The sequence below is a fragment of the Hyalella azteca genome, unplaced genomic scaffold (genome assembly GCF_000764305.2).
Source record: "Hyalella azteca isolate HAZT.00-mixed unplaced genomic scaffold, Hazt_2.0.2 contig9798, whole genome shotgun sequence".
Lineage (NCBI taxonomy): Eukaryota > Metazoa > Arthropoda > Malacostraca > Amphipoda > Hyalellidae > Hyalella > Hyalella azteca.
This window is the reverse complement of record NW_025939858.1, coordinates 38,258-62,944: the sequence shown is the minus strand read 5'-3', so window position 1 is coordinate 62,944 and position 24,687 is coordinate 38,258. Positions and strand designations below refer to the sequence as shown.

The window sequence follows — 24,687 nt, the reverse complement described above, 5'->3', positions numbered from 1 at the left end:
ATGGTGTGCTTTGGTGACATTCTCTGGCAAGCTGTTCCAGTTTGTGACAATGTCTGAGTCCCCTTAGTCGGCGGTGTTCCAAGCATGGTAACTTCAGCGTCTTGAACCTATCTGAGTAGGGCTTGTCTTTTAGTGATGCCAAGAGTTTTGTTGCTTGCCTCTGGACGTCTTCTATATCACTACATAGAGTCTTGTGTGCTGGTTGCTACACACAGTGCCTGCACTCAAGAAGTGGGTGTACCAAGCTCTTAAACAGTTGAATGAATGTCTTTTCGGTTAGGTGATCAAAAGTTCTGCGAATGATGCTGACGACTTTGTTTGCCTTTGCTGAGCACTGAGCAAAATGCTACTTGAAGGATAGCTTATCTATTATCACTCCCAGATCCCTCTCCACATCACCCACCACTAATTCCAGTCTCTTATCTTGTTTATTCATATAGTAAGTGCCTTGGGACTTCTGCCTGACTAGTTTGATCACACTACACTTCTCAGGATGAAATTTCAGTAGCCACCTATTTGACCATGCCTGCAGATGATCAAGGTCTTTTTGTGTGTTGTCAATGCCATCTACTGTGTCTGTTATTGCGAAGAGTTTCGTGTCGTCTGCAAACATTCCTACATTGCTACGGACACCATCTGGTAGATAGTTAATGAACATTATGAACAAAATTGGTCAAACACAGACCCCTGGGAATCCTGCTTGTTACATCTGCTTTCTGTGATTTTGCTCCATTAACGATCACTGTCTGCTTTCTGTCTGACAAAAAGTTGTGAATCCAAGCAAGTATGTTTCCTCTGATGCCCAATGCTAATACTTTCGCAAGCAATCTTCGAAGAGGGACACCATTGAACGCCTTTTGATAATCCATGTAAATTACATCCACTGTCCCACCCTTATCAACAGTGCTTGACCAAATGTCCATGACATCTAGTAAGTAGTTGGGTTACGCAGGAATGTCTAGGTACAAAACCATGCTGATGTTTGCTAAGTAGGTTATTCTGCTCCAAGTGTTTCAGGACCTGCTCCCTAACCAGCCTCTCCATTACCTTGCACAGGATGCATGTTAAACTTACAGGGCAGTAGTCTGCTGCTGCTCTGCTTCCCTTCTTGAACACCGGAGTTACCGCTGCCTTCTTCCAATCTGCAGGAATCTGCCCTTTTTCTATCAAAAGTCTGAATAGGCATGCCACTGGTTCCACAAGTTCATCTGCTGCAGTCGCTAGTACGATAGGAGGGATTCCATCTGGTCCTGATTCCATCTGGTCTCACACCCAAGTTTTGTGATGGCTAAAGCGAGAGACCTCTGAGGAAATTCTCAAACTCCAAAAGAGTTACTTCAGACTGAACATTAGAGGTAATTTTTTCTCTCAACGTATTATCACAAACTGAAACAGCTTGCCAGAGAATATCGTCAAAGCACCATCCGCGGATACTTTCAAGAGTTGTCTCGATAAACATTGGCTTCATCTGCCTACACTCTATGCTCCATCATGCCAGAACTGGACACGGAATTTTTTTTTTGCAACCCAGCTGCCCCCGCATTTTGCTAATAGTACAAAAGTTAATATAGTCTTGGAGAGACAAACAGGCCTCTGATGAAGGCCTCAAGCATCTAACTTGTCTAGTCAAGTCAAGCCATTGAACACTGTAATAACCTTGTCCACTGCAAGCTTTGTATCATCAGCCATGTAGCATTTCTTCTGTAGTTAGGCTTACACTTACAGGATGGCTTGTAATTTCGCACCATTTTAATTGAGTCAAGTGAATTGACTAGGGTAAACGCACCATATTCAGACACTGTGGGTAATTCCAACACTTCACTTTTTCCTTCGAAGATGAAAATTGGAAAGCGCTTGCTTTGTCTTAGTTCCACGCATGTGTAGATGGTTGAAGTAGTGACGTCATAGTATTGCACGCAATATTTATGCAAAACACTAGGTCTAGCGGGAAAATGTTAAGATTCGCAGAGCAAAAGTCCACATCACCCAGTGAGAACATCAAAAAACGTGTGAAAGTTGATAGTTGACCTTGCTCTACCAAATAGTGATAAACTGTTTGTGTAGAGAGAATATTATGGTTTGAGACTTTTAAATAAGTCTGTGAATATTTTAGAAATCCTATAAGTATATGTGTATTTGCTGATTTTAAGTGATAAATAAATTAATAGACGATTAATTAAAGAGAGGGTTTTAGACACATAAAAACTAATTCCAACACAGCTCGGTATTAGACACACACAGCTCATTCCGAGCTGTGTGGTATTCCAACACAGCTTACACTACAGTACACAGGGTGTCGGAATTCCAACACAGTGTATCGGAATTACAAATTACGATTTTGAAGCGCTGTTGGAATTAGTCTCGCAATATACTGCATTTAGTCACATGTGTCGCTGTTGTCAGTATTCAACGATTTTGTAGGTTTGAATTCTAAAGGCTTTGAATTCTAAAGGCTTCTAAATGTGGCAACAGTTTGTGACGTTCCATCATTGCTGGCATGCAGTGTGGTGTTTTGAGAGTGACGTAAACCAATCAGAACTTGAGTTGCACATACGGTGATCTATTTATAGCCAATTAGCCATTTAGGGTATATGCGGTATATTCCGACACCTCAAGGACATAGCAAAAAATGAATGACTATAAACAAAAAACCGTACACGCAACTCAAGTTCTGTTTGCTTTACATCACTCTCCAAACACCGCACTACGCACCAGCAACAATGAAACGTCACAAAATATTGCCATATTTATTTAAAAGCCTTTAGAATGCCATCCTACCAAATCCATATATTCTGACAGTGTGACACTGTGTGCATAGTGGCAAAGCAAGAGTTTTTTAGACATTTGTTAAAGATCAATTTTGAGTCCTGTAAGTAGACCAGCAAGTATCGTGGATTCCAGCATATCATACATAAGATATTGGTCTAAATCTTGAGTAAATGGGAAAATTAAAAATGAACTGATTCTAAAATATCACTGGTTTGCCAAATTGCCACTATGACTGTGTGTGACTAAATTTGGCATTTTGTGAGACTAATTCCAGCCGCGCTTCAAACTCTACTAATTTGTAATTCCGACTCTCTTGTATTCGAATTCTGATCGCTGTGTGAGCTGTATTGGAATACAACACAGCTTGGAATTAGAACACTGTTGAATATTGAACACTACCTACTTATTTAGGCTTTTAATTAAGCTATTAAGCTTTTAATTAAGAAAATTTTAATTTTTGCACACAGATTGGAATGAGCTGTGTGTGTCTAATTCCAAGCTGTGTCGAAATTAGTTTTTATGTGTCTATAACCGTTAAACCATCTCTTAACTTAATCATCAATTTATTTACGACTTGAAATCAGCAAATACAAGTATACTTAAAGGATTCCTAATATATTCACGGACTTGTTTAAAAGTCTCAAACCATAATACCTATTCTTTCTACACAAACAGTTTATCACTATTTGGTAGAGCAAGGTCAACTATCAACTTTGACAAATTTTTTGATGTTCTTGCTGGGTGACGCACACTGTCTCTCTTTGGATCTCAACATTTTCCCACCAGACGGCCCAGACCTAGTGTTTTGGCAATGCCAATAGTATGGAGCGCAAGAGTATGACGTCACTATTTCAACCAAACCAACAACAAATGCCATTGTCAGGAAGGTGCAGCGTGTATGCCGGAGGTTCGTTTTGGGATGTACGCCGTACGCCAGGGAAGAAAGTTGCCAATATGCTTGCTAAAAATGGAAGTGTAACCCTCGCCAATGCTGCATGATCGACACAGGCACATGTACTTTACCATTGATGCCTGGCGATCATCACAAACACACATGCTTTACGATCTACATAGCCGATGCCCAATGATCAACACTGATGCGCGCTCTTTGCTCAAGGAGGGACAGGTGAAAAGCAACAGAAACGAAGACACTCGAACAAGAGGTCGCTTACACGGGACGTTGGCCGCCCGCACGAGAGAGACAGAGAAGGGAAATGTAAGGAATCCTACCTATATAACTAAACCCCACAAATGAGACCAACGGTCAGACACCGCGAGCTCAGCGGCGAAGCGCTCAGGAACAATCCCCCTAGGAACGCAAAATCCCATAGGACTTCTGAGTCTGACGAGCACAGACACGCGTCAGAAGTCCCCCCTGAGGGGGATCAACACTGATGCACGCTCTCTGCAATCAAAGTGGCCGATGCTTAATGATCGACATAAGCAAATAACAAAAAATATGGTAACACTAACAATATGGTACTAACAACACAACACATTGCAACACAAAATATCACTGCACAACAGCACTGCACTCATCATAACATATCACTATACAACACATTATAACACACCCTAACATGACATCACATTATAACATTACATATTATAACAAACAATATCATAGCACAACATATTACAACACAACATAATGTCACAACATTACATAACTCAATGCACTGTAACACAACATAACATAAATAACATAACATGACACATTGTAATGACAAGACACAATACATTATAACATAACTAATCATGATATAACACTATACATCATAACATAACATAGAACAACACAACAAACTATACTGCAACATATCCTAATAAAACATTATAAGACATCATAACTCAACCCAGCACATTATAGCACATCATAAAATAGCATCAAAAATTATAACACAATCAAACATGATACAACACATTGTAATACAACATAACATAACACATGATACTATATCAGATCACACTGTAACACAACCTAATATAATAGCATACATCATAACATAAAAAAATTAAAACACAACAGAACACATGACAACAGATACAGGGTCCTTCAAAAAAAAGTATCTGATTTCAATAGGCTTTTGCAAAATTCATACGACACATACAGAACAATTAATTTCATTTGTGAATAGCTTATTTGATGCCATTTTATATCACTTAGTACACTTTACTTGAATTTGAAAATTATGTTTGATAAATGATGTCCCCCATTGTTAAGACATTCACGAAGTCTTTCCCTGAAGTTGCCCATAGCTCTTCGTGTAACTTCCCTTGGAATGGCTGCCACTTCCTGCCTAATGGCATGTTTTAGTTCTTGCAGATTTCTGGGACGATATTTGTACNGTATTTTGCCTGAGAACGGCTGAGCAATAAGTCAATGCAGGTTTTAATACTGTCAAATATTCAAGCTTGAAACCATGTTGCGAGGGAACGGTGGTGAGAGACCCCAAGATTTATGGTAGAACCAGGCGCTCAAGAATCTTGGCAGCTGGGCAGAGGAGGGAGATAGGGCGGTATGAGGAGCCCTGGTTTCCGGGTTTGCCTGGTTTGAGAATTGGAATTATAGAATTTTTCCAAATGGATGGAATTGAGGCTGTGGAGACAGAGATGTTGAAAATGTGGGTGAGGAACTGGAAGCCACGCAGGCCGAGGTGCTTTAGATGAAGCACCGTGAGGCCATCAGGGCCCCGAGCAGAAGAGTTGTTGGCGGCTGCGATGGCAAGCTTCACCATGTCTGGGGTAAAAGGGGGGAAGTCCCTGTCAAGGGGATGTTGGGCTTGTATTCGACGAATGAGGCGGCGGGTGGAGGGGCTCTGAAAGTGTGGAGCGACCGAAGTGAAAAGCTTGCAGAAGGCGGAGGAGATCTTGCGTTGGGAGGAGAGGGAAATCCGACCAAATTGGATTGGCTGATTGGGGGGGCGGGCGGTTCCTCTTTCCGGCTAGGGAGCGGAGGAGATTCCAATGTTTGGATTGGTTGGTTCGTCTGCTGCACGACGCAAGATGTGTCTGCCATGTGTTCCTGGCGTGGGCCTGTATAGAGAGGCCTATTTCCAGGTAGAGATCTGGGAGCTGAGGGTCGGTTGGGTTACTCGCCCTAATGTCATCCCATTGCTCCATGAGCAACCGGGTGCTAGGGTCAACTGATGGGGAGAAGTCCTTCCTGAATCCAACAGGGATATGCTGTCTGGCAGCGGTCATCAGGACTTCCCTAAGGTCGACTCTCCACCACACGAGGTGGGGGGAGGGACCGTCCTGAGCGCCGCTTCAATGGCTGCCATGTAGGCCCGGGTGGCCCTGGGGGTTGGGGAATCAGCAGAGGAAGGGAGATGGATCAGGATGGGCAGGTGGTCTGAATTGAGGGCGACTTGCAGAGCCCAGGAGGTGCTGATAATTTTTCTGTTGTGTTATGTAGTGTGATGATGTACTGGGTTTTGTTATATTGTGTTACAACGTGCTGTGTTATTTTATTTTATTATGTGTTGTGTAATATTATCATATATGGTGTTATAATGGGATACAATGTGTTGTGTTATGATCTGTTACATTGTTATGTAATATTTTGTTCTGTTATTTGTGTTATAATGTGTTATATAATGTACAACATAACATTACACATTGTAATACAACATAACAACCAGACCTCACACAATAAACTCAACATTATGATGCAACAAAATACATAATAATTCATTAAAACGCATTTGAATGATTTTGAACAGATTTGAACTCATTAAAACACACTAGGATCAGTAGGATGCATTAGAACACATTAGAGCATGTTAAAACACACTATACACCGCATTACGTATAATGCAACAGAAACCATGAGAATGCATTAGGACACATCAAAAACTATTAGAATGCATTATGACACATTATAATGCACTAGATCGCTTTAGAAGGCACTAGATTGCATTAGAAGGCCCAAGATCGCATTAGAAGGCACTAGATCGCATTAGAAGGCACTAGATTGCATTAGAAGGCATTAGATCACATTAGAAGGCACTAGATCGCATTAGAAGGCACTAGATCACATTAGAAGGCACTAGGTCGCATTAGAAGGCACTAGATTGCATTAGAAGGCACAAGATCACATTAGAAGGCACAAGATCGCATTAGAACGCCCTAGATCGCATTAGAAGGCACAAGATTGTAATAGAACGCACTAGATCGCATTAGAAGGCACTAGATCAGACTAGAAGGCACTAGATTGCATTAGAAGGCATAGAATCGCAATAGAAGGCATAGGATTGCAATAGAAGGCACAGGATCGCAATAGAATGCACTAGATTGCATTAGAAGGCACTGGGTCGCATTAGAAGGCACTAGATTGCATTAGAAGGCACAAGATCGCATTAGAAGGCACAAGATTGCATTAGAACACACTAGATCGCATTAGAAGGCACAAGATCGCATTAGAACGCACTAGATCGCATTAGAAGGTCCTAAATCGCATTAGTATGCACTAAAATGCTCAAAACNCATTAGAAGGCACTAGATCGCATTAGAAGACACTAGATCGCATTAGAAGGCACTAGATTGCATTAGAAGGCACAAGATCGCATTAGAAGGCACAAGATTGCATTAGAACACACTAGATCGCATTAGAAGACACTAGATCGCATTAGAAGGCACTAGATTGCATTAGAAGGCACTAAATTGCTTTAGAACATATTACGGTATTAGTATGCACTAAAATGCTCAAAACCAGATGCGGATGTGCGCCAGGACAAGCCAGAGGCGGATGTACGCCGAGTCAAGCCAGATGCAGATGTACCTTCAAATGGGGTAAAAAGGGACGGTTTTGAGCGTTTTTTGTTAATAACTTCTTACCATGATACATTTCAGAAACAAGTTTAGGCTCATTTTATAGCTTTTTGTGAGGGCTATTGAATGACATCTTCAAAAAAATTCCATATGCTATTTGTAAGGTGCTAGACGCAATATAAAAGGCTTCTGAATTAATCTTGAAATGGGTAAAAAGGGCCACTTGCAATAAAACTCTATTTCAAACATTTGAAGCATGCAGAGTGTACTCATCTATTACTAACAGTACTCTGAAGTCCTCCTCCTTCATTGTAGATGATGGAGATGTAAAATAAATGATATTTTCTGTGATTTTTACTCGTTTTTCCTCTATTGATCTGATATTACCATATTCATTAATTACCGTACTATTATTAATGTGATGTATTACTGTATCCATGGACATGCCATTGAGCATTAACAAGAACCTTGTCCACTGCAAGCTTCATATCAGCAGCTATGTAGCATTTCTTCCGTATCTGTAAGCTTACAGGATGATTTGTAATTTCGCACAAATTTAATCGAGTCTAGTGATTTCACCATAACAAAAAAAATCGAGAAAAACATACCTGAAACAGAAAATAATGTTTTAGTGACAACCATCATATGTTTTGAAGAAATAAATCATAGTTTGGGTCAATTACTTTTCATTATATGATGCCTTTGCACAATTCTATATATAGCATTCTATGTACAATTGTGTGATGACCAATGATGCACTAATTTTTCCATAAGTGCATTTTTTTCGCTGAGCAAGGTAAATGTAATCAAAATTCTTTGTTGTTAATCAATTTTATTGCTAACTGGAGCCTTTGCTAACTGAGGTTCTACTGTAAATGCATTTTTAAGGGTGTCCCTAATTACCCCGGGGTGTGTCCCTTGTTACCCCGTCGCGCAGAAATGGCTGCCATTTTTTTTTTAATGAAATAGGCAAATTCTGTCAATTACGTTTTCAAGCCAACAACAGGGTGCAACTTTTATGCAAGTAAAATTTTTCAATATGGCAAATATTTCTTTTGCTCCAGACCTTAGCAGAGGTACTTTTCCAAAATCGCACTTTTCACACTTTTTTTCAGCGATTTTGTCAAGATAGTAAATTTTTTATTTTTTGATGGGCTTTATACATAATATATACGTAGTAAAAATGTTGAAGTTTACGCCACTATTTTTAGTTTTGCAATATTTTGATTAGTTTAGCTGCTACAACATTTGTACGAAATGTGGGACGTGCGTCCCTATTTACCCGGCCCGTCCCTTTTTACCCTGTTTGACGGTACGCCAGGCGTGTGCGCCCAATAACGTTATTTTAGCTCCTTGTACGCCACGCTGTACGCCAGTAGAAGGGCTTGGAGCCTCATGTACGCCAGATTAATCCACGGAAAACGGCACCATCCTGGGTATGGAGGATGGTTCTAGCTTTTTTTCAATTTTGTTATAGTTTAGAAAATATCTTGAAAAGGGGGGGGGGAATAAAAAAATTCACAAAAAATTCCCCCACCCACAAAAATTAGAATTCTGAAAAATGCTACGACTGATCAATAGATATGGTCTTTATGCATCGAATGATCTGCATCTTGATGTTGTAGCTTGAAAATTCAAGGAGTTTCATGTTTTCTTTCATTTTTTTTAAAAATTGACATGAATATTAGCCTTCTATTTTTCTGTTTTACATATGCATACCATGTTTCAAAGTGGTCGGTCTGTAAATTAAAAAAAAATTTACAATTTTTTTTGTACAACTTTACATCAGTTATTTACAGACAGATCACTTTGAAACTTGGTACACATATGTAAAACAGAAAAATAGACCGCTTTTATTCATGTAAATTTAAAAAAAAAAGATATATTCCCAATTAAGGTGTTTTTCTGAAAGGTGATTTGAAAGTCCATTTTGGCAGTAAAGGGTTAAGTTACGTATTAAATCATGTTTGTTTAAGTATCAAGTTAATCAGTAGTATTCAGTACTGTAGTACATATTCCATATTTGGGGGCAGGGCTTTTATGCAAAACCAATCACAGCTAGATAGGATGACATCACAATCCCCTCAACCAATAACAGTTGGAAAAGGGATGACTTTCGAATTCCATAAACCAATCACAGCTGGAAAGGGAATAACCTCACAATCCCATCAACCTATCACAGCTGGAAAGCGATACCGTCAAATGGGGTAATAAGGGACGGTTTTGAGCGGTTTTCCTTAATAACTTCTTACCATGAAACATTTCATGAACAAGTTTGGGCTTATTTTAAAGGTATTTGCTTGGGCTATTGTATGGCATCTCTGAAAAAATTCTATATGCTATTTGTAAGATGCCAGACGCAAAATAATAGCCTCCTGAAGAAACCCTGGGAACGGGGTAATAAGGGACACTTGAAATAAAACTCAAATCTGAAAAATTTGAAGCATGCAGAGTTTGCTCATCCATTACTAACAGTACTCTGAAGTCCTCTTCCTTTGTAGATGATGTAAATGTACAATAAATGACATTTTCTGGGATTTTTACTTGTTTTTCCTTTATTGATATGATATTACCCTATCCATACATTACTGTATTATTGATGTGACCTAATATTGATGTCCTAATCCATGGACTTGCCATTGAGCCTTGACAACAACCTTGTCCACTGCAAGCTTCATATCAGCAGCCACATAGCATTTATTCTGTAGGCAAGCTTACAGGATGGCTTGTAATTTCACACCATTTTAATTATTGATTGATTTATTGATTGATTGATTTTTATTCACAGAGGAGCTCTAGTTACAATTCAAAAGAGAAAAAGAAAAACATTTATAAAATAATAGAGACATCCAAGTGAATGCCCATAAGCAGATAAGCTTCGCAGGCAACAGAGGTGATTTAAAACTCTATTCCAATGATAAGTCAAAGAATTTAAGAGCAACAGAAAGTTTCTAAATTAAACACATACAAGGAAAAAAAACCTCAAGAAAACTGATAACAGGACGTCACTAAAATTAAGCGTAACAAAGCAATATCAATATAACAGTGATTAAAGATGGGTAAAAACTTGAAATATAGAGTCAAAAATATTCAGAACCTGCATGACAAACGAAGTCAAATTAATACTGGTCAATAATAAATTTATGGAATTTCGTTTTTAAAAGTAATTTGGAACAATCGTTTTTAAAATCTTCATGCAATTCATTAAAATATTTGACGCAGTTAAAAACAGTACCGCTTTTTTCTACTTCCAGACGAACCGCTGGCAAGTTAAATTGTACGCCCCTGGTATTATGGGAATGTTGAGGGACGAGAGAGGCGAAGGCGGACTCAAAAAGACAATCATCATGGAGAAGTGCCCTATGCATGAATTTTAAAAGCTCAAATTTATACATATCGTCGAGTTTCAAGATTTTAGACTGCTTATATAATACGCTAGTGCGAGTCAAAGGAATATTATTGACATCATACTTAACCCTAAGCATGGAACGCAATGTTTTATTAACTAGCGTAATAACCCTCTTCTTTGTATTAAAAGGTACACCCCCCCAGATTACCAAAGTGTTTGCTAGTTTAGAAACAGACAATGCGTAGAAAAGAGTTTTTAACGAAGTAAAATGTAGGACGCTCGACAATGCCCGCAAAACTCCGTGGGCTTTACTCAGCCCCTGACAGACGTAGTTGATGTGCTTACTAAAGGAAATCTTGTTGTCGAGGATTAAACCAAGATATCTAAATTTGTCGACCCATTGTAAAATTGTGTCATTAAAGGTTATATTCTGAAGGACGGAAACAGGTCTAGGAGTAAAAAGCATCAACATAGTTTTGTCAGTGTGAGCTACTAGCTTGTTATCTAAAGGCCATCTCGACAAATGCACAGTCAGTTCCGATATGTTATCACACACTTCGTCGAAGGAACTTCTCGAGACATAAAACACTGCGTCGTCAGCAAAAAGTTTGCAGTTCACATTAAGAGATGAAGCAATGTCATTAATAAAAATAGTAAAGAAAAGAGGTCCCAGTACAGAGCCTTGTGGCACACCTATATTGATTGGTTTTATGGGTGAATTGAACTCGTTTTAACGCGACGAACTGTTCTCTATTCGAGAGGTAAGACTGAATAAGTGAGAGGAAGGTCCCTCTAATACCATAACGGTATAGCTTCCCTAGAAGAATTCGGTGATTCACACAATCAAAAGCCTTCTGTAGGTCCAGAAAAAGAGCGACACAGTAATCTTTTGAATGGTACGTCCTAAGAAGGTCTTGAACTAGATAAAATATAGCCATGGTTGTGTTGCTACCCTTACGGAAACCAAACTGTGCCGATGGAAAAAGTCTCATGTTTTCCTTGAACTTATGAATATTTTCATCATTAATCATGCGAATTTTCTTCAGAAGTGAAACAAACGGAAATCTTGTTTCAAAGTGAAAGAACGTCATCAAGTGATCAGACAAGTCGCAGTCAACAACGACTGAATGGGAATTGGATCCAAAAGAAAAGTTACACCAGATATGGTCAAGTAACGAGAACGGGGTAATAGGGTTTTGAGGAGAGATTCTGGTTGGTTTGGTTATAACTGGATAAAAATTGCTACATAGAATTTCATGTATAAAAAAATTGGTCGAGCATAAATTAAGAGGGTTGTACAGATTTATATTGAAGTCCCCACAAAGAATTGTTTTACTAGTTCCCTTTATTTTCGAAAGAACCTCGACTGAGAACAGTTCATTGAATGTTTGAATGCTGTTGGAGGGTGGTCTATAGACGCAAAAGATAGATAGCTCAAACGCAGGTAAGCGAACACATAAACTCAAGAGTTCATACTCATTTTTCACCCAAGAGAAATCATTATTAACCCTCACGCTGAACTTTTCATCCACGTAAGCAGTTATACCTCCCCCATGGCAGTTGCGATAAATACTATACTATACTTGTAAAAAACATACCTGAAATGCAAAGTAATATTTTAGTGACAACCATCATATTTTTTGAGAAAAAATACATAGTTTATGTTAGTTACTTTTCATTCTCTTTTGCCTGGTGACCAGTTCTATCCATGACATTCTATCCACAGTTTGGCGATGACCAATGATGCACTAATTTTTTGCCTAGTGAAATTTTTGGGCTGAGCAAGGTAAATCTAATCAAAATTCTTTGTTATTGATTTTTTTTATTAACTGGAGCCTTTGCTAACCAGTGCTTTACTGCAAATGCGTTTTTATAGGTGTCCCTTATTACCCCGGGGGGTGTCCCTTATTACCCCATCGCGCAGAAATGGACCCCATGTTTTTCTGTAATGAGATAAGCTAATTTTGTCAATCACATTTTTAAGCCAACACCTGTGAGCAACTTTTATGTAAGTAAAATTTTTTAATACAGTGAATATTTTTTTTTTTTGCTACAGACCTTAGCAGAGGTACTTTTCCAAAATCTCACTTATTACACATACTTTTTTTCGAGGATTTTTTAGAGGTAGTAAATGCATGATTTCTTAACTTGCTTCATGCTGCATAGATAGTAAAAATGTTGAACTTTATGCCAATATTTTTTTTGCAATATTTTAATTAGTTTAGCTGCTACATTTCTACAAAATGTCAGAGGACTGTCCCTTATTACCCCGCCCATCCCTTATTACCCTTGATGGTAGGATATGTATATTATGGACTGAAAGTAGAAAGTTCCTGGCCTTTCCAAGCTTCCAGGTCACGCCTTCCAATATGCTATACCGTAAAATTTGGTAACTTAGACTCCCAGGGTAACTTAAACCACTTTTCGTTTTTTTAATAAAAACCCCCAAAACTCAAAAACTATTTGATATAGAAAAATTTTGTCAATGGGCATTAAAGGCCTAATACATATCACAATAGAAAGGATTAAAAAGTTTGCATATCTAATAGGTTAAAAAATTAAAAATGTGACCCACGAAAAAAAGCTATTATTTAAAGCCTGTCAGAGTACCCCCTCCAATTTTTTTATTTTTTGGTTAAATAACTCCAGGTTTTGATGCATTGTAGTAGAACTCTTCTAGTTACATATGCAAATGACAAATTGTAGGAAAGTGTCATAGTTTGCAAATGGGGGGCACCGCCTCCAAAGGGGGGAACTTAGACAACCTAATGTCAGCCCTGACGGGGTAACTTAGACCGGCTTGGAAGTTAATATAAAATTACCATAGTATATACCATAATTTATGTTTGACAACCTATTAATGTTTTTTCTTTATGTTTCAGACTCTACAGAGTCTTATATATGGTAATTTTAACTTAATTTCCAAGCCAGTCAATATTACCCTGTCAGGGCTGCCATTTGGTAGTCAAATTTCCACCATTATGGGGCGGTGCCCCCATTTGCAAACTATGACACTTTCCTCAAGTTTGTCATTTGCATATGTAACTAGAAGAGTTCTACTAATGCACCAAAACCTGGAGTTATTTGGAGTTATTTACCAAAAAATATAATTGATTTTACCACCCAGTCTAAGATACCCCAAGAGCTGGGGTAACAAAGACCATCACTTTTTTTTAAATTACATAAATACTGAGAGGCAGGAGCCAGTAATTTATGGTGAGTGAAGCTAGAGTATAGACCTGCATTTTGCATGTTTCAATTCAAGTTTAATTTAGCTAGTAAAAAAATGGCATCATTTAAAAAAAAGTGGTCTAAGTTACCCCATTTTATGGTATGTACTGGTTAATTTAACATCCCTCTAGAATTCCACACTGGTAAGGAGATATAACTTTTTAATTGGGAGATTTTATGTTTATTAAATTACAAGTAATGATCTTTGTAATTTAATTATAGCCATGTTGAATTTTTTTTTGTGGAACCTACTTCTAGATTAATGTTTTGAACTACATCCTTGCATTGTTTGGGACACTTGCCACCATGGTGGCATTCAATGTACCGTAAAAGGGGGTTACTTTGACTATTTGTTTTTTTTTTAAATGCCATTTTTTTACTAGCTAAATTAAACTTGAATTGAAACATGCAAAATACAGGTCTATACTCTAGGTTCACTCACCATAAATTGCTGGCTCCTGCCTCTCTTAGTTTTGATGTAATTTCAAAAAAAGTGATGGTCTTTGTTACCCCAGCTCTAGGGGTATCTTAGACTGGGTGGTAAAATCAATTATATTTTTTGGTAAAATAACTCCAAATAACTCCAGGTTTTGGTGCATTGGTAGAACTCTTCTAGTTACATATGCAAATGAAAAATATGAGGGAAGTGTCATAGTTTGCAAATGGGGGGTGCTGCCCCCCAATGGGGGAACTGTGACCTCCTAATGTCAGCCATGACAGGGTAATATTGACTGGCTTGGAAATTAAGTTAAAATTGCCATATATAAGACTCTGTAGAGTCTGAAACATGAAGAAAAAACATTTTTAGGTGTATCAAACATAAAATATGTTATATATGGTACCTCAACTTAATTTCTAAGCTGGTCAATATTACCCAGTCAGGGCTGTAAAGTTTGCATATCTAATAGGTTAAAAAATTAAAAATGTGACCCACGAAAAAAAGCTATTATTTAAAGCCTGTCAGAGTACCCCCTCCAATTTTTTTTATTTTTTGGTTAAATAACTCCAGGTTTTGATGCATTGTAGTAGAACTCTTCTAGTTACATATGCAAATGACAAATTGTAGGAAAGTGTCATAGTTTGCAAATGGGGGGCACCGCCTCCAAAGGGGGGAACTTAGACAACCTAATGTCAGCCCTGACGGGGTAACTTAGACCGGCTTGGAAGTTAATATAAAATTACCATAGTATATACCATAATTTATGTTTGACAACCTATTAATGTTTTTTCTTTATGTTTCAGACTCTACAGAGTCTTATATATGGTAATTTTAACTTAATTTCCAAGCCAGTCAATATTACCCTGTCAGGGCTGCCATTTGGTAGTCAAATTTCCACCATTATGGGGCGGTGCCCCCATTTGCAAACTATGACACTTTCCTCAAGTTTGTCATTTGCATATGTAACTAGAAGAGTTCTACTAATGCACCAAAACCTGGAGTTATTTGGAGTTATTTACCAAAAAATATAATTGATTTTACCACCCAGTCTAAGATACCCCAAGAGCTGGGGTAACAAAGACCATCACTTTTTTTTAAATTACATAAATACTGAGAGGCAGGAGCCAGTAATTTATGGTGAGTGAAGCTAGAGTATAGACCTGCATTTTGCATGTTTCAATTCAAGTTTAATTTAGCTAGTAAAAAAATGGCATCATTTAAAAAAAAGTGGTCTAAGTTACCCCATTTTATGGTATGTACTGGTTAATTTAACATCCCTCTAGAATTCCACACTGGTAAGGAGATATAACTTTTTAATTGGGAGATTTTATGTTTATTAAATTACAAGTAATGATCTTTGTAATTTAATTATAGCCATGTTGAATTTTTTTTTGTGGAACCTACTTCTAGATTAATGTTTTGAACTACATCCTTGCATTGTTTGGGACACTTGCCACCATGGTGGCATTCAATGTACCGTAAAAGGGGGTTACTTTGACTATTTGTTTTTTTTTTAAATGCCATTTTTTTACTAGCTAAATTAAACTTGAATTGAAACATGCAAAATACAGGTCTATACTCTAGGTTCACTCACCATAAATTGCTGGCTCCTGCCTCTCTTAGTTTTGATGTAATTTCAAAAAAAGTGATGGTCTTTGTTACCCCAGCTCTAGGGGTATCTTAGACTGGGTGGTAAAATCAATTATATTTTTTGGTAAAATAACTCCAAATAACTCCAGGTTTTGGTGCATTGGTAGAACTCTTCTAGTTACATATGCAAATGAAAAATATGAGGGAAGTGTCATAGTTTGCAAATGGGGGGTGCTGCCCCCCAATGGGGGAACTGTGACCTCCTAATGTCAGCCATGACAGGGTAATATTGACTGGCTTGGAAATTAAGTTAAAATTGCCATATATAAGACTCTGTAGAGTCTGAAACATGAAGAAAAAACATTTTTAGGTGTATCAAACATAAAATATGTTATATATGGTACCTCAACTTAATTTCTAAGCTGGTCAATATTACCCAGTCAGGGCTGACATTAGGTGGTCAGAGTTTTCCTATTGGGGGGTGGCACCTCCATTTGCAAACTATGACACTTCCCTCAAATTAGTCATTTGCATATGTAACTAGAAGAGTTCTACTACAATGCACCAAAACCTGGAGTTATTTAAAAAAAATTTTTCGAGGGGGTTCTACGACAGGTTTTAAATAAATAATAGCTCTTTTTCGTGGGTCACATTTTTCATTTTTTAACCTATTAGATTTGCAAACTTTTTTAATCTTTCTATTGTGTTACGTAGCCTCAGTATTAGGCCTTTAATGCCAATAACATTATTTTTCTATGTCAAATAATTTTTGAGTTTAGGGGGTTATTGTTAAAAAAACTAAAAGTGGTCAAACTTACGCCGGGAGTCAAAGTAACCCTCTTTTACGGTACATTTGATGTAATTGAGGAGCACAGTGGCCTAATAAAATAGGAGCGGGATGGCTGCATGCTCCAATATAAGCAGGCCGGTAGCAGCGACAGTGCACTCATACAATAAGAGCGGGACGAGCACGGAAACCATAATTGCTCATGTAATGGGCACAGATTTTGAAACCATAATTGCTCAAATTAAGTGAAAATAGACTACAGATCATTGACTATCTTTTAGAAGATATCAGCAATTTTCAACCAATAACACCATCATCATTGATTAATGGTTGTTGAAGCAAACAATTTCCAGACCCAATTGACATTAAAAGTATTTGTGACCCATCCTTTGATGAAAAGACTATTCTTGCAAAATGTTTAACTTGCAATCAACTCTTATTTTTATTTGTTTATTTATTTAACTTGCAATCAACAAAGTTTTTGTAAATTCTGGCATTCGGACTATCTGGCTTCACTTTGTCAACGATCTCAGTCTTGCAATGTAACTTCTAGTAATACTGATAAGATAGGAGATATTGTACAAATTCATGGCAATCACTCTTATGTGCTTTGAAAATTAGGAAGAGTAATTTCTTTGATTGTTGGCAATGCTAACTTTGTTTGTTTGGTAGAATTAGTTACAGACTCTGGAAAAGTCATTAGACCCATTACCAAACTTATTTGTTAGAAATTAGCGCAAAAGTTATTTAACCTGGGCCAACAATATCTTGAAACTATCAAATTTACACCTAGACCAGGCTGTCAATCTGCTAAAAAGGCTCCTCCTGCCTTACTCAAGAGATCACATAGTCTAATTATGCTCTGTAATTATGCCATATTGACTTAATTTTTATAGTTAATTGAATTTATGAGTGTAGTAACCTTTTATTTGGAGCTCACTGTATCTAGTATTAATACTATTTAATTAATTGTTATTCTTATTCTAAAACTGCTTACTAAATGTGATGTTTATATTTTTCAGATTCTTATTATTTTTAATAAATTTAATTTTTATTTTGTTAGCCCAAAATTTGATTTTTTTCAAGGTTATTATTTGAAAACCAAACAGAAACATTCCAGGAATTGCTTGTAAATATCTAAAAACATTACAGTATTTTCAGAAATAATTTTGTAAAACTAGATAAATTACTTACATGGCTGACATGGCTCATGTTTCTGAAACAATTTTGCTGTTGTTTATATTTTTATTTGTCAATGTAGTTGTATCAGAAACTGATTGGGCAGAAAATTCTCCAGGTAATTAATTTTTAATTAATTAATTAGGGAAGTAATTTTAATTAATGAGTGTCCCCAGCTTTGTTAATATTACATCTGATAAGACATGCTATCTCTTACAATTGAGAATTAATGCTAGAATTGAATAAAATTTTGGAGCAAATTGTTTAATAAACTAATTGTTTGTATCTTCTACTAAAAATAGTATAAACTTTTTAATCCTTTTATGCATTCACAAGAAATCAATTCTGAAATTCTGAAGGAAACAATTCTCATCAAATTCTGAGGCTGCTGGGAGTTTTAACAAGTTTTTTGGGAGTTTGGGTTGCTGGGGTTCTCTATTTTGTATTTTGTCTTGCAATAGAATCTGCATTGCAGTTCAAATGAATTAAAACCAGGTTCAAATTATCTGTAGTGTGTAAAGTAATATAATTTAATTTTTGTGCATTTTTTCAGGGCTTGCAATGGATTACAGGATTCACATTGATGCAGGCAAGGAAGACTGCTACTATCAGTATGTCCATCCTGGCGGCACTATCTTCACAAGCATGAATGTGAGTTTTCAGTTACTCATCATTTCAGTTACTCATCACTTGAACCCATTCTCTTTCCTTATAATAACGAAGAAATTAGTGTTGTATCGTAAAATCAGCATATCCTTTTAATACATACACACCTACATCATTTAGTTCACGTTTGATTATTTATATAACTAGTCCTGTATGGCAGGCCATAGTTGATGATCTTGATTTTCCTCAAGCAAAAAGATTTTTATAAGCCTATACTATATGGTAGTATCGCAAAAGCATTATATTGATAATTAAACAAATGGGACAATAATGACAATACTGACAATGGTGGGAAGAAAGAATTCATTTCTTACAAATTTTAAAAGAGAAAAAATTTCTATTAAAATATTGGCAAGCCATTTATGTGAAAGATAAGCACTACATGTAGCTCAATAAACGGAGAAAGAAGTGCATACTTTTTTGCCAACCAAAATGCATACTTTTATGTCAACCGAAATGGATTTTTATAACAGCCTCTGGTCATCCTTAGTAATAAACACTGTCAAAAATTGATCAACTCTCTTTGATCATTTCGTTAATTATGACTGAATGTACATGTTACTTAACTGAAATAAAGTACAGGCTTTACCATCTTTTTGTGCCTATGCTGAATATTTATTTGAAAAAAGGACACCCTGTGCAAATAGTTGGATTAAATAATTTATCATAATTCAGGCTTGAAATATGGTAAAGTAATCTAATTTATGAAACTTTCCCAAGTTTTTCTAACTTATATGAATTGAGGAAGTTGCAATAATACTACTGACTACACTCTCTTGCAAACATTTTATTTTCAGGTCTTGAAAGGAGGTGATGGAATGGCGGGTTTTGCAGTTCGCAACCCCAGAGGTCAAGTGGTTCACCCGTATGCTTGGAAACAAAACTCTGAATATGAAGAAGTGTCTGAACAAGGCGGTTACTATGCAATCTGCATTGATAACCAGTTCTCAAAATTTTCTGATAAATTAATCAATTTATACATTACTACATTCAGGTAAGATTTGAGGAATTTTAGACTTCTCATGAATGATTTTGTCCCCAATTGACAAAAAAAAAAAATAAGAATAAGTCATTCACGATGAGAAATTTTAAGTCGGGTTATGAAATTTTTTAGTTTTGATAGCAATATGCTCAAAATTGTACTATATGTTTTATTCTATATATTTATTGCTGCATGTCTATATTTCTTTTCTTCAGGCCTGATCTATGGGAGCAATACACAGCTGAGCTTGAACAAACAGACATCCATGTGGCAAATTTCACTGTAAGTTTCTTATATTGTATAATTTCCACTGTTCTTGCTTTCATAAATGCAAAAATCTTTTGTTTTCTTTAATTGAGTGTTATGTTAATAGATATTGACACGTTTATGAGAGCTGTCCAGTAACTTTACTTCATTACCCGATTAGATATTTTAATTGTCTATACATTACTGTATTCATTATTTCAACAATTGTTTGTCTACTCAATATGTTACATTCACAATTATCTTTACTATCAGCTACTTTCTCTTTAAAAATGGCCTCATCACTCCCATCTCATTTAATCTCATTTTCAGTCAAGAATCTAGATTATTCACACACGATATAAATACGGAGAAAATGTCAATGAGTCTGAAAATGTACCATATATTGCTACTATATCATAGTCTGAGCTCAAGATTCATAATTGATTTAAAGATGTCACTTCAAAGATGAAAGATAATCCAAGTAAAATGACTCAATTCCACAGTAGCAAAAAATTTACGTATTAATCTTGACAATATTGTGGCTTTCTGACTTGACCATCTAATTTAATGATCTTTAATGTTCTTGTTTAAAAAATCTGTAATTTTCTTCAAAAGAATTTCATGAGGATTTTATTTTGCAACTACCAGGAGAGCTTACGTTCAGTTGACTCGCGGATCAACGTGATGCTGCAGCAGCAAGCACAGAGCAGAGCCAGGGAGGCTAGAGACTATCAGCTGCTGCTGGACAACAACAACTGGGTTTTCTACTGGAGCATCGGTCTCTGTGTAGCTCTGGTAGCAACTTCAGTAACCCAGGTGAATACAACGCAAATCATATGTAACATGTCATTTTGATATTTTGAATAGGTCGCAATATCCTTCAATTAAGCCTTAAATTAGCTAAAATAATGAATCCTAGCATGTAAATATTTTTATTCAATGATTGCTTATGAGAGAACTTAGTGGGAATTCTCTGGTTAACTTGGTATTAGTAATGAACATTTTGTACTGTTTGTTTTAGAAGAATCGAATCAATCATTAAATGATCATTATGATCATTTGCAATAAAATTTGGCAGCATGAGACTACCAGCATTACTCGAAAGTATTACTACTTGCAGGTGGTAATCATCAGAAGACTTCTTGGGGACACTGGCTTGGGGGGCAGCAGCAGCAGCAGTAAAGCACCAAGGGCTTGAAACTCGCGTCGAAAATCATCCATACTTTTATTTTAATGACTGACCATTGAGGTCTACTGTTCATGAGTATTAATGCTTGGTTGTGCACAATATTTTACAATTTTAGCCTGCGGATTTTGCTGTATGGACCTTGATGGTATTTTGGTTATTGGGGCTGATGGAAAAGATTTCTGTGTGTATCATTTGCCACTGTAGGTATATATGCGCGACCACTTCATTCATGTTACTAAATATTTCTGGCTCGTATTGATGTGAGGATATAAGTAACACTTTATTGTTGAGTCTGTGTCATGTGTTTGGCCTCTCACATTCAGCACCATGTCCAGTTCATGAGATGGCCACTTTGGCCGGATGTGTCCTTATAAGGTTGTGATGCGCTTTGATTGTTTGAAGTGCTGGCAATGGTTCTGCAGGATTTATGTAAACTTTGTTATCTATAAATGTCATAAATTATATAAAAGTATACCAGGATAACAAGCCCGTCTGCCAATGGTCTTTTTTAAACGTATGTGCAATATACTCACGGGTGACAAATTGATGATCTCTGATCATTTTGGCTGACGGAGAGTGTTTCAAAGTCTTTATTCGCGCATGTGACATGCAACTTTTATTCAGTCTTATGATAAATGTTGTTGGGGTGTGAGTGCAGGGCTGTAAGGATGTGTAAAAAAAAGCTGGGTGTTTTTATTTGATTAAGATTACCCAAAGATTGATTTCGGATATGCATGCTTGAAAATTACTGATTCAAGTTTTATTCTCTATTAATGATGCATTAAAAGTGTCCCAATTTTTATTCTTGTGCTATTGAAAATAATATCGCCTGTCGAACACATGCCGTTAATTGGCACACTTGGAATACCTGACCATGTCCAGAATTTTTTTAATTGATTTAGTTTGATGAATCTCTTTTTCCTACATCTGATTTCTGTTGATATAATTCTGAAATTTCTTAGAATCTCCCAAATTTTGTAATGGGACCTACAATTGGAGCCCTAGTACATGTTTATTTTTATTCTATGTCTCTTATTATTTTGTAATTCAATCGAAGATACACGAATGAAGTCGCCATTCATTCTATTTGTTCAAATCTAATGTTTTTAATTACATTCTATATGTGATCGCCGGGCTACTTCAATTTTTGGTATAGCTTATATTGATATGAGCAATCCGTTTTCTTATTTCCAGTCTCTGGTTGAGTGGTTTATTTCTTATAGCCTTACGAACCTCAGTTCACTGTTGAGTTAGACAGCTTCTAAAACGACATTTCTATACTGACGCTTTTATATTATTTTTAATAATTTCATGGCCCCTGTAACCTGCTTGTGTTCACACAAACTCCCGATCCTCCCCTTGCTGGTTATTACTATAAACTTGATGCTAAATTAGTCTAAGTTTTCATCATCACCGTTGCGTATTGGAAGCTTATTAATAACTTTATGAAAGAGTCTATTTCGTTTTTTTAGCAGGAAACCTTTTTCAAGCGAAAATTTTAGCTACTTATGGAATTTAAATTATTTTGTACATCACTGTCGTAAATGTTTGATCCTATTTTCAGGCTTGTTAAGTTTTTTAATCTAATTGGTACATTAGAAATTTTTTGCCTTGAACATTGTTAACGAATATTTTTCAATAATGAGTAGTGGAGTCTTTCTCCTTTTCAGGAAAATTGTCTCTTTTTTCTTGGTAAAATATGCACGTTTAGAGAACTGACGTAACTAAATTGACTGACGGTTACACAGTATTACTCCCCTTTAGTCTCTCTTGGACAGCGCGTTCTCATTTCGGTCATAAATATTACTGCCAGTTTACTTAAAGAATCTTATTTCGTGTTGCGTTCTAATCAGGGTAACCAGATTGTTTCGGTTTGAGTTGATATAATTTTAAGTTCAGGTTGGAGCTTTAGTCGGATCAGCTTTTATAAATGAGTGCAAAGAACTTTATTTGTGTTAGCTGCATCGTATGGTCAAAGAAAGTGATTATGGTTGGGCAGATGTGTCCTTGTTCACCGATTACTTGGAAATTTTTTCTTTTCTCTGAAAGGATAATGGAATAATAAGTGTTGTGAAGAAAATTATTTCTGTTACTGTGTTTTACGGTTCTTTTTTAGTTATAATTTTAATTGTTTCTTTGCTGGTATTGATGGGTCTTGGAACAAGGTTTACTTGCATGTTGTTTAACTTAATCAATTATCTAAACATGGTAATTTTCTACTGTACTTCATCGTAATGAACAAAACTTTGAAAATGAGAATCTCTATCTTTGAAAGTCCCAAAGTTAGGTCCTCTGATCTCCGTGTGTGGAGCTTCTTTATACGACAGTTTATTATGCTTTTACTTACTGATTAGTTAGTAATTAGTTTGGGAGTACCTGTTGTTATTTTTGGTGTGAGGCAAGCTGTGTGATTGCGCTTGTGAAGCATTGTCCAGGCAGTGTGCTGGGTTCTATCACTGCGTTAGTTAATCTCAAACTAAACCTCAATTATTGTTTTTATTGTAGTCATGTTCTGCTAATTGAAGGAAGAGACAAGGTCTGCTGACCGTTGTTGCTTCTCGACCTAAAACTCATGTTATTAATTGCTGTAAATGAAATTAGTATAAATCTTAGGATTTTATTTGCTTCAAGTACGCATGTGTTCTCAGATGTTCCTGTCCGTCCAATATTTGAAAGCTGCAACTTTTTTCCTTTATTTAGCTCGGTTCTACAGCAATGAAACGAGCTAAGTTTCATCTTTATGAATGTTCTTATTAGTTTGCCTTTAATTTGCTTTCTAAAATTTCAAGACGTTCTTGTGACGTTATCTTCTTTTCTCGGGGTAATATTAGAAATATACTAAGCAAAAAGTTTATTTGAAACTTCTAGTATATTGTGGTGCAATGGAACATGTTTATTTTTGGTATACTATTTGATGAAAGTTTATGCTTCATTCTGTTTGTTTAACCTTAATGGCCGGTTCTCAGTAACAACTCAGTAACAACCATACTTGAATCAAATCGAATATAAGAGAATATATTCCCAGTCTCCGTTTTCGTCGCCTGCGTGGTGACCTCGTTGAAGTATATACAAGTATACTCATGGTTTATACAAGGTCCCCGAAGGATTACTAGAATTTGAAACAAAAACCAACACCAGGGGCCACGGCTATAAACTAAAAAAAATTTATCCCCGCGACAACATATCTTCTGATTTCTTCTCGCTTCGAGTCACCGACATGCGAAAAAGCCTCCCTGAAGATATTGTTGACGCTCCGAGTATGAAAGTGTTCAAGAACAAACTAGACAAGGCCATGCAGGAGCATATGTTTAGTCTTGAAATGGCTCTTATCCTACGTAACAATTGAAATCTAGGAGCGATTTTAAACCTGGCGTCCGTTGAAAAGATTTTATCAAAATGCCAGTCTAGTCAGGAGAAGTACAAGAATCGGCGACACGCCGAAAGTACTATACTTCAATGCCGAAGATACTATACTATAAATATTGAG

General features: G+C 36.6%; 1 protein-coding gene across 1 annotated transcript; it reads left to right on the top strand.

Moving 5' to 3' along the window:
* The first annotated feature begins 17,990 nt into the window (after positions 1-17,990).
* LOC108680519 (transmembrane emp24 domain-containing protein 1-like) lies at positions 17,991-24,132 on the top strand. The gene is made up of 6 exons (XM_018169350.1): positions 17,991-18,235; positions 18,671-18,768; positions 19,581-19,777; positions 19,981-20,047; positions 20,660-20,827; positions 21,132-24,132. Exons 1-6 carry the CDS (start codon positions 18,133-18,135, stop codon positions 21,207-21,209), a joined length of 711 nt encoding a protein of 236 aa, XP_018024839.1. The 5' UTR covers positions 17,991-18,132; the 3' UTR covers positions 21,210-24,132.
* The last annotated feature ends 555 nt before the right edge of the window (positions 24,133-24,687 follow it).